Source organism: Eriocheir sinensis, unplaced genomic scaffold (genome assembly GCF_024679095.1).
Source record: "Eriocheir sinensis breed Jianghai 21 unplaced genomic scaffold, ASM2467909v1 Scaffold1454, whole genome shotgun sequence".
Classification (NCBI taxonomy): domain Eukaryota; kingdom Metazoa; phylum Arthropoda; class Malacostraca; order Decapoda; family Varunidae; genus Eriocheir; species Eriocheir sinensis.
Window position 1 is genome coordinate 15,001 of NW_026110800.1, and position 17,665 is coordinate 32,665.

Here is a 17,665-nt window from a genome sequence, read left to right on the forward strand (position 1 = left end):
CGTCGGCAAATTTTGAAAGATTGGATTTTAATCCTAGTTCTAGGTCGTTGATATATATGATGAAAAGTATGGGTCCCAGCACTGACCCCTGTGGCACTCCACTTGTGACCGGGAGCCACTCGGAGGCCTGTCCGTTGAGTACAACTCGTTGTTTTCTTCCAGTGAGCCAGTCCTTGATCCACGCTGTCAGATCGTCGCCTAATCCCGCCGACTTAAGTTTCTTGAGGAGTCTTTCATGTGGCACTTTGTCAAAGGCTTTCTGAAAGTCTAGATATATAACATCGCTGGGGATATGATTATCCCAGTTTTCATAGATACCTTGGAAGAAGTCCAATAAATTGGTTAAGCATGAGCGCTTGTTCCTGAAACCGTGCTGAGCATCGGAAATGATGTTGTTGTCTTCAAGGAACCTAACGAGTTTGTCTCTGATGATCTTCTCGAGGATTTTTCCCGCCACTGAGGTCAAGCTGATTGGTCTGTAGTTTAGGGCCACACTTTTGTCTCCCTTTTTGTAGATCGGTGTTACATTCGCTTGTTTCCAGTCTTTCGGGACTTTGTTTTGTTGTAGTGACTGATTGTAGATGGCGGTGAGTGGCTTGAGGATTTGCTGCTTGAGTTCCTTGAGCAGCTGGGTGACAAGTCGTCGGGTCCGGTGGACTTGTTTGTCTCGAGTTTGTCTAGGTACTTTTTCACATCCCGTTCGTCGATTGCGCCAATTTCTAGGGGAGTGATTCCCATCGGTGGGGAAGGGCTCTCGGGTACGGACTGGGTATTCTCGACCGTGAACACTGACGCGAAGTTCCTGTTTAGGATTTCGACCATTTGTCTACTGTCCTGTGTTAGTACGTCACTTTCATCTTTTAGGGGACCGATATTGCTTTTTGTCTTCTTTTTGGTTCTTATATACGTGAAGAACTTTTTCGGGTTGGACTTGGCTTCGCGTGCAATTTGCTTTTCATAGTCGCGTTTACTCTGGCGAATGAGTGTTCTGCAAGCTCTGAGGCTTTGATGGTACTGTTCGCGTGCCTCGTCAGTGCTGTTTTCCTTTAGCAAGTTGTATTTTCTCTTCTTCAAATTAATCGCCCGTCGAACTTGGGTAGTCATCCATGGTGTGCTTGTGGCATTATTTGTTCTCCTTGTCTTCATGGGAACAGTTGTTCTCTCTACCTCCAGGAGTTTGTTCTTAAAGCCTTTCCACGCGCCGTCCACCGGAGTGAGGTTCATGGGTTCCCAAGTTGTCTGGGTTAGCAGCTCACGAGCGAAGTTAAAATTGGCTCTTTTGTAGTCTGGAATCTTGGACGTGTTTTCGGTGAGTTCATGGTCTGTTCTGATTTTTAGGCGAATTAGGTGATGGTCGCAACCATCCAGTTTTTCGCCGACTTGACATTCACGTGTGAGATCTGAATCACTCACGAGTACTAGGTCTAATATGTTATTTTCCCTCGTCGGTTGGGTAACAATCTGAGTAAGAAAAGTTTGAATGAGAAAGTTTGAATGAGAAAAATAGGAGGAGGAGGAGGAGGAAAGAAAAATATGGAGAAGAAAAAAAAGTTTGAATGAGAAAAATAGGAGGAGGAGGAGGAGGAAAGAAAACTATGAAGAAGAAAAAAAAGTTTGAATGGGAAAAAGGAGGAGGAGGAGGAGGAGGAGGAGGAGGAGGAGGAAAGAAAAATATGGAGAAGAAAAAAAAGTTTGAATGAGAAAAAGGAGGAGGAGGAGGAGGAGGAGGAGGAGGAGGAAAGAAAATTATGTAGAAGAAAAAAAAGTTCCAATGAGAAAAAGTAGGAGTAGGAGGAGGAAATAAGGAAGAAAAGGAGGAAGGAGGAGAAGGAGGCTTGTGAGTGCGTGAGTGCGTGCATGCGGGTGAAAGTCATATTCCGAACCTAACATGAAAAATGAGTGCGTAGGACCACCACAACCTCTTCTATCCCCCACCCCCCACACAAAAAATGAGTGCATTCGTGAGTGAGTGAGTGCGTGTGTGAGTGCGTGTGGGTCAAGTTACTCACGTTTCTGCCACAGCTGCCGTTCGTGTTGCCTCATAATCCCCCAAGCCTTGACACCCGCGTTAAAGCAATCCGTCAGAAGCTCCTCGGCCTCCCGCATAACCCTCGGACTCAACTTCAAGTCCTCACTCCCCTGCGCTTCCGACCCCCTGCCCACCAGCGCTTGCATGAGGTCAGGGGTCACGCGTTGGCCCCCCCAGGTCGGGCGTTGCGTCCTGGGGTGTCCGCTTGGGGTCAGTCTGGGTCGGGAGTTAGTCTGTGTGCTAGAAGGTGTTAGTGGCAGTCAGTCAGAGAGAGAGGGGAACATGTGTTAAGGGAATTGTGTGTATTTACCTTGTTGTATTTACCTAGTTGTAGCTGTAGTTGTAGGCCTGGGCTTTACGCTCGTGTGGTTCCGTCTCCGTATCTATGGAGTGTGTGTGTGTATGTGTGTGTGTGACCTACCATGTGTAAAGGGTAGAGTGTGTTCGGTGTGTGCGTTAGGGTGTGCCGGCAAGCTAGTCTTCGCGGCATCTGTTAATTACACCTGGGACTTCGCTGAACACGCTATACTGTGATTTATACCTGATTTTTAAGTGTTATATTTGTGTTTATTATGGGATTATTATGTTCCAGTGTGTGTCATTGTTAAGTTGGGCTCCATGGCTACACACACACACACACACACACACACACACACCAATCACTAGTCATGTCAGTATAGCTCTGTAGATTTCGATAGGCCTTTTCCATAATGAAACACACACACACACACACACACACACACACACACACACACCAATCACAAGTCATGTCAGAATAGGCCTCCCCATAGGCTCACAAGATGGTCAGAGAAAGAAAAAAATAATAATAATGTCATAGTCAAAGTAGGTCATTGTGTGTATTTGGGGTCATCCTAGGTCACTCCCCCCTCCCCTCCATCCTTCCCCCCCCTGTACTGACCTCACTATCATCATCATCATCATTATCATTATATTACATACGTACATATAGATAAGTAAATCTCTCTCTCTCTCTCTCTCTCTCTCTCTCACACACACACACACACACACACACACACACACACAGAAATATACACTTAGAAATATTAACCGTTGAAATTAAAATAAAAAAGAAAACACACACACACACACACACACACACACACACACGCCAACACTCACGTGCTTCCCAGAGGTTCCACTCGGAGTCCCTCATGTTGGTGATGTCGCCACTCGCCCTCTCAATGCTCTCCTGAAGCATCTTGTCGGGAATGATGAAGTTGGGGCTGGCGGTCTTCCACTTCTTCAGGTCCACACCCTTGATATGCTTCCCTGGCAGGCCATTGGGGCATTCCTGTGTGGAGAGCTTGGTTAACTATCGCCTGGTTCTCTGTCTGTCTGCCTAGCTACCCGTGCCTTTCCTAACCAAACCCATCCCCTCATAGTGACAATATAAGAACTTGAGAACATAAGGAGGGTGCAAGAGGCCATTGGGGTGTTCCTGTGCGTGGAGAGCTTGGTTAACTATCGCCTGGTCCTCTGTCTGTCTCCCTAGCTACCCGTCCCTTCCATAACCAAAGACTTTCCCTCGTAATTACAATATAAGAACTTGAGAACATAAGGAGTCTGCAAGAGGCCATTGGTGCATTGCTGTGGGTGGAGAGCTTGGTTAACTATCACCTGGTCCTCTGTCTGTCTGTCCAGCTATCCGTCCCTTCCTTAACCCAAAACATTCCCTCATAATGGCAACACATGCATAGACGTAACACATAGCTCGTCACATAAACACACACACACGCATCTATCCAACATTCACGTTCTATCTATCTATGTAACTATTTTCAAACAGGCGATCTGGCGCTCTGAGATGCTTAAGAATACAAGCTTAAAACTATCGTAAACACACTTATTAAAACAGCACATACTGACTCATACAGAACCTCATAGTTTGACCGTCATTCTCATACTTACAGGAAGGAATCAGCCTCCAGCATGACCTTGGGCTGGACGTGCTGGAGCTTGTCGCTGCTGTCGCAGATCACACGTCCCAGGCTGGTCTTGCAGAGCTCGTAAAGTTGTTCTGAAAGTGTTTATTGAACGTACGTGAGCCAAAAATTGACTTGGTATATCTTTAAACACTATCTAGATATATGTTATTGGTGACGCAGGAAAATATTTAGGTTGGGAATCTTAACTAGGTAGCAGCGACGGGCCAAATTTGTGTCTTTACCGTGTAGCAGCGACAGGCCAAATTTGTGGCTTTACCGTGTAGCAGCGACAGGCCAAATTTGTGGCTTTACCGTGTAGCAGCGACAGGCCAAATTTGTGGCTTTACTGTGTAGCAGCGACGGGACAAATTTGTGGCTTTACCGTGTAGCAGCGACGGGCCAAATTTGTGGCTTTACCGTGTAGCAGCGACGGGACAAATTTGTGGCTTTACTGTGTAGCAGCGACGGGACAAATTTGTGGCTTTACCGTGTAGCAGCGACGGGCCAAATTTGTGGCTTTACTGTGTAGCAGCGACGGGCCAAATTTGTGGCTTTACCGTGTAGCAGCGACGGGCCAAATTTGTGGCTTTACTGTGTAGCAGCGACGGGCCAAATTTGTGGCTTTACCGTGTAGCAGCGACGGGCCAAATATGTGGCTTTACTGTGTAGCAGCGACGGGCCAAATTTGTGGCTTTACCGTGTAGCAGCGACGGGCCAAATTTGTGGCTTTACTGTGTAGCAGTGACGGGCCAAATTTGTGGCTTTACTGTGTAGCAGCGACGGGCCAAATTTGTGGCTTTACTGTGTAGCAGCGACGGGCCAAATTTGTGTCTTTACCGTGTAGCAGCGACGGGCCAAATTTGTGGCTTTACCGTGTAGCAGCGACGGGCCAAATTTGTGGCTTTACCGTGTAGCAGCGACGGGCCAAATTTGTGCCATGATATAACACCCCCCAAAAGATGATACATAAACTGATCACAAATGCTTTGATATATATTATGAAATGGTTTGTATGGATGATGATTTTCCTCATTTTTCTTGCTTAGAAGGACCATTCAGAAACATGGTACCCGCTGTTACCGGGTTAAACACTTCTCTAAACACACACACACACACACACACACACACACACACACACACACACGCACACACACAGACCGATGCTTAATTTACGATGTTTTTGTTTGTATCTATGTATATGATGTTTTGATAGCAATAAATATTTACTTACTAATCTACACACACACACACACACACACACACACGCGTACCCTTAGTGAATGAGGAGGGCGGGATGTCGTCCTCATACCAGTAACGATCGCCTCGCCTCAGGCAGTGGAACTGGCGACCAATCAAACAGCCAAACGTGGGCCCGACCAGCGCTCCACAGTTTGGCTTTTCCGCGAGTCCACCGGTGAAGAGATCCACATCATCCACATGCCTGGGAGATGGATGAGAGTTACCACATTGTTAGTAGAGGTTGTAGTAGTATTTGCAAGGCATTGTTAGTCTAGTGCAGGATAACAAAGGCCTTTCCCAATGTCTCCATCTTGAAGGGAAAGGCATCTTGTATTCTCAGGGCTAAAAAATATATAAGAAATTGTGTTAACAGAGAAATGTATGGGGGTTAAGATCACAGACTTAAGGCTTTGATACAAGGCTTCCTTACTTATAAATCCCTTGTAGTTTCTTGGTGTTTTCCAGGGCAACGACATCACTGAGGTCTTGGAAGGAGACAGCTTTCAGGAGGCAGCTAACATTAACCTAGGACAGACCTGACCTAACCCACTACCTCCTTGCTATCATATTAAATCCATAAGAACTTAAGACTGTACATAACGGTCTGACAGCTAACATTAACCTGGGACAGACCTGACCTAACCCACTACCTCCTTGCTATCATATTAAATCCATAAGAACTGAAGACCTTACATAACGGTCTGACAGCTAACGTTAACCTTGGACAGACACAGACTAGCCGGAACACACTACAAACACTGCTTTCGGCTTCAGGGACATTCTCTAGTGCAGAACAACATAGGCATTTCCCAACAAGCAAACTGAAGCTACCAATACAAGGCTTCCTTACTTATAAATCCCTTGTAGTTTCTTGATGTTTTCCGGGGCAACGACGTCACTCAGGCCTTGGAAGGAGGCAGCTTTCGGGAGGCCGCAGAGGTGCCTCCAGCGGTTGTATCCAGCGATGCCGTGGTCACGCCCCTGCTGCAGGATCTGTGCCGCCAGGTCCAGGCCAACACCTGATAGATAGATAGATAGACACTGAAAGATAGAAAGAGATATATGACCAGCAATAGGTAATACACACACACACACACACACACACACACACACAGAGGAGGAGACAAGGAAAAAGAAGAGGAGGAGGAAGAGGAGAGAAGAAGAGGAGGAGGAGGAGGAGGAAAGCAAAGAGGAAAAAGATGCAGAAGATAAAGCAAAAGAGGAGGAGGAGGAGGAGGAGGAAGAGAAAGAAGAAGAACAAGAACAAGAAGAAAAAGAGGAGGAGGAAGAACAAGAAGGTGATGCAGAAAAGGAAGAAGAGGAAGAAGAGGAGGAGGAGGAGGAGGAGGAGGAGGAGGAGGAAGAGAAAGAAGAAGAACAAGAACAAGAAGAAAAAGATGAGGAGGAAGAACAAGAAGAAGAAGATGATGCAGAAAAGGAAGAAGAGGAAGAAGAGGAGGAGGAGGAGGAGGAGGAGAAAGAAAAACAGACACACGTACACATCACACTAAATACACACAATAAAAATAAAATAATAATAATTCAAATAAAATGAAGAACAAAAAAATATAAAAATCCCCTATATACCCACCCCCACCATACCCCCATACCCACCAGTCTTAGCGTCCTCGAACATCTTGCTGGTCATGGCTTCGGAAATGGCCATGTCCTCGTTCTGGGCGTGGGAGCTGACCATCCCCTCAAGGATCTCGTCGAACTTGCCTCGCTTGTAAAGGTCGAAGGGTGCGTAGAAGGTGCTGGCAATGGGGCGTTCCTTGACCTTCTGACCCTGTGGCGGGGGAGGAAGAGGAGGAGGAGGAGGAGGAGGAGGAGGAGGAGGAGGAGGAGGAGGAGGAGGAGGAGGAGGAGGAGGAGGAGGAGGGAGGAAGAGGAGGAGGAGGAGGAGGAGGAGGAGGAGGAGGAGGATGGTTGGTTAGCATGAGTGAATTTGAGAAGGAAGAGGAATAAGAGATGGAGGGGTGGAGGAGGAGGAGGAGGAGGAGGAGGAGGAGGAGGTGGAGGAAGAGAAGGAGGAGGAGGAGAAAGAGGAGGAGGAGGAGGAGGAGGATAAGAAGGAGGGTTGGTTAGCATGAGTGAATTTGAGAAGGAAGAGGAATAAGAGATGGAGGGGGTGGAGAGGAGGAGGAGGAGGAGAAGGAGGAAAAGGAGGAGGAGGAAGAGGAGGAGGAGGAGGAGAAAGAGGAGGATGAGGAGGAGGAGGAGGAGGAGCCTTGTTTAGCAAGAGTGAATTTTAGAAGAAAAAAGAGGAATAAGAGGAGGAGGGTGAAGGAGGAGGAGGAGGAGGATGAGGAGGAGGAGGAGGAGGAGGAGGAGGAGGAGGAGGAGGACTGTTGGTTAGCATGAGTGAATTTGAGAAGAAGGAAGAGGAATAAGAGAAGGAGGGGGTGGAGAGGAGGAGGAGGAGGAGGAGGAGGAGGAGGAGGAGGACTAGGAGGAGGAGGAGGAGGAGGAGGAGGAGAAGGAGGAGGACAGTTGGTTAGCATGAGTGAATTTGAGAAGAAGGAAGAGGAATAAGAGAAGGAGGGGTGGAGAGGAGGAGGAGGAGGAAGAAGAGGAGGAGGAGGAGAAAGAGGAGGGAGGAGGAGGGGGAGGAGGAGGGTTGGTTAGCATGAGTGAATTTGAGAAGAAGGAAGAGGAATAAGAGGAGGAGGGGTGAAGAGAGAGGAGGAGGAGGAGGAGGAGAAAGAGGGAGGAGGAGGCGGAGGAGGAGGAGGAGGAGGAGGACTGTTGGTTAGCATGAGTGAATTTGAGAAGAAGAAGGAAGAGGAATAAGAGAAGGAGGGGTGGAGAGGAGGAGGAGGAGGAGGAGAAGAGGAGGAGGAGAAGGGGGAGGAGGAGGAGGAGGAGGAGGTTGGTTAGCATGAGTGAATTTGAGAAGAAGGAAGAGGAATAAGAGGAGGAGGGGGTGAAGAGGAGAAGGAGGAGGAGGAGGAGGAGGAGGAGGAGGAAGAGGAGGAGGAGGAGGAGGAGGGTTGGTTAGCATGAGTGAATTTGAGGAGAAGAAGAAGAAGGAGGAGGAGGAGGAGGAGGAGGAGGAGGAGGAGGAGAAGGATGATTGGTTAGCATGAGTGTTTGTCTCTACCCGTCCTACTAAACACAACACCAGCCCCCCCTTGACAACACATGCAACACTAGAATCACTTACTGTCTCTCTATCATATCCTGTCCCCATATAAACAGCACACAGTTTGTCTCTACCTGTCCTAGTAAACACAACCCCCCTCCACACACACACACACACACACACACATATGCAACACTAGAATCACTTACTGTCTCTCTATCATATCCTGTCCCAATATAAACAGCACACAGTTTGTCTCTACCTGTCCTAGTAAACACAACCCCCCTCCACACACACACACACACACACACTAGAAGAAAAAGTCACTTATCAAGAAGACTACAGCCGCAGGAAGAACTTGAGAATTAGTGGACTGGAGGAGAGAGGAGATGAAACCTGGGAGCAAACTGCAGCGGCTGTGACATCTCTCCTGGAATCAAAACTGCAGATACCAGGAATTATATTGGAGCGCGCGCACAGGGTTGGTCAACGCCGAGATGCCAGGCCCCGCCCCGTTGTGGCGCGCTTCGCTCGTTATGGGGATCGAGATGCAGCAATCAGACGAGGAAGACACCTGAAGGGTACTAACATATACCTGAATGAAGATTTGTCTGCAGCTTCTCTAGCAATCAAGGATGCTCAGATGCCCTTGCTCAAGCAGGCAAGGGCTGAAGGAAAAGTAGCTTTCTTCCGACACACCAAACTGATCATTCGGGGCAAGACGTTTGGAAGTGCTACTGGACTGGACGTGCGGGCCGGGCACGCGGCTGAAGCTGGAGGCTGGGGCTTGCGTGGCGGCCAGGTGCCAGTGACTGCCGTTGCTGGTGCTGGTGATGCTGCTGATGGTGCTGACGCTGCTGCTGGTGCTGTTGGTGCTGCTGGCGCTCCTGATGGTGCTGGTGATGCTGATGGTGATGGTGGTGTCGTCCGTGTCGAGGCGGCTGGGGCGTGGGGTGGTGTGGACAACACTCGCTCTCCCCTCCCCGCGCACCGACCTGGTGGCTCGCGGCTGTCCTCGGCCCCACCTGCTGCTTCGTCCCCCCAACGCAAGGAAATCAAGAAAATCCTGCGAAGCGGCACCAAGAAATAGATTCACAACGTTAAGTAATTTAGTACATAATAACTCACAATTCCAATTCCAATCAATGATTCTACTACTACTACTACTACATCTACTACTACTACTACTACTACTACTACTACTACTACTACTACTACTAACTACTATTACTACTACTATCTGCTACTACTACTACTACTATTACGTCTACCACCACCACTTACTACTACTACTACTACTACTACTACTACTATTTTTATGGTTACAACAACAAATACTACTACTACTACTACTACTACTACTACTACTACTACTACTACTACTACTTAATTTCTTCTCCTGCTACTACTACAGCAACTACAACTATTACCACTATTACTACTACTACTACTACTACTACTACTACTACTACTACTACTACTACTATCACTATAACCGCTTCAATATACCACCACCACTACTACTACTACTACTACTACTACTACTACTACTACTACTACTACTACTACTACTACTACTACTACTACTACTACTACTACTTCCACTACTACTACTACTACTAACGATAATATGCCTCCACCAATAGATTATATTTTCCCTTTTGCCTCTATTAACAATGAAGATTTGTTGCATTGTTTTAATGTCAATAATACACAAAATCAAGACCTACATGCTTTCCATCCACTTAGTGTAGAAGATAGAAATTATAATAACGATCTTGATGTAACTCAGTTTTATTTAAGAGCAAGAAATTTAAACTTTTCTAAATCTGAATATATTTATCTGGATAGCTTTCCATTATCTACTAATAATAGTGAATTATATTTATTAACACTGAATATTAGATCCATCTCATCGAATTTCCAATACTTTGTAGACACTGTCCTTTCGTGCCAAACTAAATTTGATGTCATAGGATTAACAGAAACCCGCTTAGATGTAGATATTTCTCCACTGTACAGACTACCGGAATATGAAATGTTCACTAATAACAGAAACAGGTTTGGTGGGGGAGTGGCCATTTATATCTCTAGTAAGTACAAATCTTCGGTGATCAATGAATTTTCTAAATTGGAACCTTTTATGGAATGTTTGGGAATCGAAGCAATATGTAATGCTAATACCTATTTATTTCTTTGTATTTACAGACCACCTCAAAGCAGTATAAATAATTTTCACAATTCACTTAATGAAATCTTATCCCTAATTAAAGATAAAATTACAAGGAGGTTTTGTGTTTGGAGACTTAAACATAGATTTGTTACAATGTAATAATGACAATGTGCAGGATTTAATTAATATAATGTACAGCTATTCTTTATTTCCTCTAACTACCTTGCCTACTCGAGTAACTTCAACTTCATCCACGTTAATTGATCATGTTTGGTCATCTCAGATTGAAAGTAATACTGCCAATTATATATTAAAGACAGATATCAGTGACCACTACCCAGTAATCTCTGTATTTAAATGTGATAAATATCGTCATCCTTCTCCCACTTACGTAACTAAAAGAATATTTAATCAGGACTCCATTGAAAAATTTAGTAATAGTCTCTCACAAACTAATTGGAGTGACACATTAAACTGTATATGTGCTAATGAGGCCTACAACTTATTTTACAGTAAATTTAAAACATGTTTTGATAAGTGTTTTCCGGAAAGAAAAATTAAATTTAGTTTTAAAAGGAACGTAGTCCACATTACTCTAGCTCTTAAGAATAGTATTAGAGAAAAACATCGACTTGAAAAACTAGCTCATAAATGGCCTTTAACGTTTAAGGAGCCTTATAGAATATATAGAAATAAATTAACGTCACTTTTAAAATTAGCCAAGAAGAAGTATAACCAAGAGCAGTTACTTAATAGCCAAGGTAATCCAAAACAACACTGGAGATCCATTAATACTATTCTTGGTAGATGCACAGGTGCTAAACATACAGTTATTGAATTAAAGCCACATTGTACTGACATTTCTGAAACATTTAATGACCATTTTTTGAAGGCTGGGGGGCTAGATCATGATATAGTAGGGGATGAATATATGACATATTTACACAACTCACCTAATTACTCGGTATACTTATCACCAGCTACACAGATAGAAATTGAAAACTTTCTTAAGACATTAAAAGGTACATCATCTGGTTTTGATGAAATTTCTCCCTTGGTCGTAAGACAAACTGCCAGCATAATTTCCTTGCCATTAACACACATAGTTAACCTCACATTAAAGAAAGGAGTTTTTCCGGACGAACTTAAGAAAGCTAAAATTATTCCATTATCTAAGTCAGATAATAGAGATGATGTCAATAACTACAGACCTATATCAGTTCTTCCTGTGTTCAGTAAAGTCTTTGAAAAAGTGATATGCACTCGTCTTGTAAATTTCATTGAGAAAAATAATTTATTTTCGAATTGTCAGCATGGTTTTAGACCAGGGCGCTCTACTGAGTCGGCCATATTTCAGTTTACCAATAATGTGTATAAATATCTGGAAAAGAAACATTATTTAGTTGGAATTTTTTTAGATCTTTCTAAGGCTTTTGATTCGCTATGTCATAAAATTCTTTTAAGTAAACTTAGTAATTTTGGGATTCGGGGAGTTCCTTTAGAATTATTCAAAATTATTTAACAAATCGATTTCAAGCTGTTTACTGTAATTCTAAATATTCTTCTTCAAGCCTATCAACAAGGGTGTACCGCAAGGATCTATCCTAGGACCTATACTTTTTCTCATCTATATTAATGATATTGTCAATGCTAGTAATAAATTTAAGTATACCATTTATGCTGACGACACTAATTTACTATTAGATGATAAAAATATAAATAGTTTGCATATAAACATTAATAATGAGCTCAATTCAATTAATATGTGGCTTAAACATAATAAGTTAAGGTTAAATATCACTAAAACAAAATACATTATCTTTCAAAACCGATCAGTCACTACTAACATGCCACCTATAACACTTGAAGGAAAAGTACTTGAACGAGTTTCTTATACTAAGTTTTGTGGCGTTTTCATAGATCAAAATATCAATTGGAAATACCAAATTAATTCTGTTGCAAATAAACTATCTAGGATATGTGGCATACTGTATCGAATAAGAAATAGCCTTACACAAGAAGCACTTATCAGTATTTATTATACACTTTGTTACCTGCATCTCATTTATTGTGTATCTGTGTGGGCGTGTACGTGGCCTTCCTTTCTTAAAAATCTTCAGGTTTCTCAAAATAAGATATTTAGGTGTATGTTTTATATGAACAAGTTTGATTCCACACATAACGTATTTTCCACACATAGATTTCTTAATTTTAAAAACATTCATTGTTATTTTCTACTATTATTTATTTATAAAAACCTCGCACTGATGCATGGAACTCATCCTTTTCAAGTTATTAATACATTGCATAATACGCGCAGGAACAATATAAACCTTATCTCTCCACAGTTCAGGACAGTTCTTTTCAGAAATAGTATTTTATGCTCAGGACCTCAAGTTTGGAATTCTTTGCCAGTAGAAATAAAAAAATCTCCTTAATAGTAATAATTTCTCTCTATTTAAAAAGTCAGTAAAAACACACTTATTTGCAATCCAAAACAATCACGGTTAAAATTATAATTTATTCCTGAAACATGAACACAAATTTACATTATTAAATCTAATCAGTGAATTGCATAGTACTATTGTCCATATTATTTTTATTATTGTTATTATTATTATTATTATTATTATTATTATTATTATTATTATTATTATTATTATTATTATTATTATTGTTGATGCTGTTGTAGTTGTTATTGTAGTTAACATTTTAGATATAACTATTATAACTTCATCTGGTATTATAGTTAATGTTGTTATTTATTGTATATTTGTATTTAGCTTTATGGTTGGGAGCTATCTGCAACCTTTAGAAAGATATTAATAGTGCAATGAAATAAATATACAGTCTGTCGGGAAGCTTCGGCTTGACAGGCTAGATTCGTTGCCAGAATTATAATTATATTTATATGTATATATCAATGTGTGTATATTATGGCAATAAACATTACTTACTTACTTACTTACACACACATATGCAACACTAGAATCACTTACTGTTTCTCTATCATATCCTGTCCCCATATAAACAGCACACAGTTTGTCTCTAACTGTCCTAGTAAACACAACCCCCTCCACACACACACACACACACACACACACACATGCAACACTAGAATCACTTACTGTTGTGCCGTGTATTTCGTCGCCTCCTCGGAAATGAGTGCAATTCTGGATATGTTCTTTGCGACAACCTTGGTCTTGTGCGAGGCGGCCATGAACCAGGCGGGGGTACCAGGGACCTGCCGCGCCCCTGTGGCGGAATAATGATAATAATAATAGTGAGAGTAGTATTAGTGATGAGAAGGGAAGGGAAGGGAAGGGATGGAGTGTGTGATTGAGATTGGGTTAGAATATTTAGTAGTAGAAAGGGAAGGGAAGGGAAGGGAAGTGATGGGAAAAGAAGGGAAGGGAAGGGATGGAGTATGTGATTGAGATTGGGTTAGAATATTTAGTAGTAGAAAGGGAAGGGAAGGGAAGGGAAGGAAAGGGAAGTGATGGGAAAAGAAGGGAAGGGAAGGGAAGGGAAGGGATGGAGTATGTGATTGAGACTGGGTTAGAATATTTAGTAGTAGAAAGGGAAGGGAAGGGAAGGGAAAAGAAGGGAAGGGAAGGGAAGGGAAAGGAAGGGAAGGGAAGGAAAGGAAGGGAAGGATAAGGAAAGAGAAGGGAATGGAAGGGAATGGAAGGGAAGGGAAGGGAAGAGAAAGGAAGGGAAGGAAATGGAAAAAATAAAATATAGAGAAGGAGGAGGAAGAGGAGGAGAAGAAAGAGAAGGAAAAGAATGGAGGAAACACACACACAAAACCTCCCCCCCCTACACACACACACACACACACACACAAAACCTCCCCCCCCTACACACACACACACACACACACACACACAAAAACACACACACACAAAAAAAAAAAATAAATAAATAAATAAATAAATAAATAAATAAAGTTAAGATCACAGAAGGCGGCTGAGGATATTTTGTACAGAACAACTAAATTAAAGGAAACAGAAGATTGCAAGGATATATACATAAAGAAAAATATAAATGAAGAAGAAAGAAGGAAATGGAACGAACTACTAGCAGAGGCGAAGGAGAAGAAGAATGAAAGATCTGTGGAAGAAAAGGAGATATTTTTTTGGAGAATAGTAGGGGACCGAGGCAGAAAGTGGTACACAAGAGAGAGGATAAAGAAGAACCAAAGTTAGAAAAGATAGATAAGAGTAAATGTTTAAGAGTGATGTATACAAATGTAGATGGATTAATAACTAGTAAATTGGAACTGCAAGATTTCATAAAGGAGAAAGAACCAATGATCGTATGCTTAACGGAAACCAAACTGAACGAAGCTAATAAATTAGAGATAAATAAAAACTATGATATATGGAGGAAAGATAGAATGGGCAAAGGGGGAGGTGGAGTGATGATAATGACACAAAAGGAGTTAACAGTGAAAGTGGAAGAATATGGTGAAGGTAAAGCTGAAATTGCGAAAGTAAATGTGGAAACCAAAAACAAGGAAAGGTTGACAATTATAACCGCATATGTACCACCTAGAACAAACTCATGGTGTAAGGAAGAGCACGACACTATGATCAATGACACTATACGGAGTTTAAGCAAAATGCTTAAGGAAGACAAAAAAGTTATGCTAGTTGGTGACTTCAATTGTAAAGAGATTGACTGGGAGACATTCGAGAGTAATAGTGGAGATAACGCATGGGGAGATAGATTCCTAAGATTGATGATGGAGAATCTTATGATACAAAGAGTGAATGAACATACAAGATATAGAAGTGACGATGAACCGGCAAGACTGGACCTAGTACTAACAAAAGGAATATACATCAAGGATGAACTAAGGTATGGATGTCCACTGGGCAAGAGTGATCATGTAACCATAGAGATTGATACAGAAGTGGAGGTTACTAAAGAGGACGAATCCTACAAATCAAACAGGCTAAACTATATTAAGACAGACATGGAAAACCTTCGGAAGTTTTACGAGAAAGTGGAATGGGATGAGTTACTGAGAAAAAATAAAGTACAAGAAAAGTATGATATCTTTATGGAAGCCTATAACACTGGTGTCAAAAAATATGTACCCGTATACAGACCCAAAGTTAAGGGTAGGAAGGACTGGTTTAATGCCAAATGTGCAAACGCAAAAGAAAAAAGGGACAAAGCATGGAAAAGACTAAAAAGAAGGAAGAATCAAAGAAACAAAGAAGACTTCAGAATGGCGAGAAATGAATATGTGAAAATAAGGAAAGAAGAAAAGGGATATGAGAAGGATATTGTGGAAAAATGCAAAGAACAGCCCAAGTTGTTTTATAGATTTATAAATGGGAAGACTAAACCGAAAGAAACAATAGAAAGACTGAGAGACGGGAATGTGGAAGTCAATGACCCTAAAGGTATGGCAGAGTTATTAAATAGAAAATTCCAGCAAGTCTTTACCAAAGAAACAATCTTTATTGCGCCACAAGAGAATAAAATAGAAGTTCATATGGAAGAGATTATGGTAAACAAAGAAGAGATCCATAAATTACTGGGAGAACTAGAAGAGGGAAAAGCAGTAGGACCGGATGGAGTTTCTGGGTATATTTTTAAAAAATGTAGAGATGAATTAATTGTTCCAATATACGACATCATTAGATGCTCAGTAGCAACAGGTACGGTGCCCAATGAGTGGAGAAGGGCTGAAGTGGTCCCCATATATATAACAGTGGAAGGAAAGATGAACCTTCAAACTACAGACCCATATCCCTGACAAGTGTTTTGTGCAAAATATGTGAGAAAATAATAAAGAAGCAGTGGACTAAATTTCTAGAAGAGCATAAGTTAATTACCAGCAAACAATATGGATTTCAAAAGGGCCGATCATGTGTTACAAACTTACTCAGTTGTTACTCAAGAGTGACAGACAGAACTCAGGAAAGGGATGGATGGGTTGATTGTATTTATCTAGATTTGAAAAAGGCCTTTGACAAAGTTCCACATACAAGACTATTATGGAAACTGGAAAATAAAGGAGGATTGAAAGGAAATATGAAAAAATGGATGGCAAGCTACCTAATGGGAAGGGAGATGAGAACTGTGGTCAAGGACATAAAATCAGAATGGAGAAATGTAGAAAGTGGAGTACCACAGGGTTCAGTATTAGCACCGATAATCTTCCTGGCATATGTAAATGACATGGCTGAAGGAGTTAATAGCTACATAAACCTGTTTGCTGACGACGCTAAATTACAAAAACATATAAGAAACAAAGAAGATTGTGAAATATTGCAAGAAGACCTATACAAAATTTGGAAATGGAGTATGGATTGGGAGATGGAATTTAATGTGAAAAAATGTCATGTTATGGAAATGGGTAAAAGTGAAACAAGACCAATCTGGATATACAAAATGGGAAATGGTGAAACATTAAAAAAAGTGCATGAAGAGAGAGACCTGGGAGTAGTGATGAGGGATGATAATCAACCAGAGAGTCATATAAATCGGATCTTTAGAGACACATATAACTTGGTGAGAAATATTGGAGTAGCATTTAGCTACATGGACAAGGACATGATGAGAAGGCTAATCACTACCATGATTAGACCACAATTAGAATATGCAGAGGTAGTGTGGTCCCCCCATAAGAAGAAGCATATAAAGAAACTAGAAAGAATACAGAGGATGGCATCAAAAATGGTCCCAGAGTTGTAGAGATTAATATACGAGGAAAGATTAAAGGAAATGAACTTAACAACACTGGAACAAAGAAGAGAAAGGGGAGACCTAATCCAAATTTATAAATTATTAAACAAAATAGATGAAGTAGATAATGAAGAACTGCTACTAACAGAAGGAAACATAAGCAGAAATACAAGAGGACACAGTAAAAAATTGAGAAAGGGGAGATGCTTGAGAGACACAAAGAAGTATAGCTTCCCGCAAAGAAATGTAGAGGTTTGGAACAGTCTGAGCGAGGATATAGTATCAGCGAGGAGTGTGCAAAGCTTTAAAGATAAGTTGGATAAATGCAGACACGGAGACGGGACCACACGAGCATAATGCCCAGGCCCTGTAAAACTACAACTAGGTAAATACAACTAGGTAAATAGTACACACACACACACCTTTTTTTTGAAAATGCAAATTGGAGTGGGCTGTACAAAGCCAAAAGTACCCAAGACAAGTGGGAG

The 17,665-nt window shown here is 41.9% G+C and overlaps 1 protein-coding gene across 1 annotated transcript in view; it reads right to left on the reverse strand.

Annotated features, from left to right (window-relative positions):
• LOC126990117 (thyroid peroxidase-like) overlaps positions 1-17,665 on the reverse strand; it is a 48,326-nt gene that overhangs the window by 5,546 nt on the left and 25,115 nt on the right. The window contains 7 exon segments of the mRNA XM_050848667.1: positions 3,170-3,322; positions 3,325-3,341; positions 3,959-4,067; positions 5,247-5,416; positions 6,065-6,233; positions 6,829-7,003; positions 13,601-13,727. Of these exon segments, the coding sequence (XP_050704624.1) occupies positions 3,170-3,322; positions 3,325-3,341; positions 3,959-4,067; positions 5,247-5,416; positions 6,065-6,233; positions 6,829-7,003; positions 13,601-13,727 (920 nt within the window).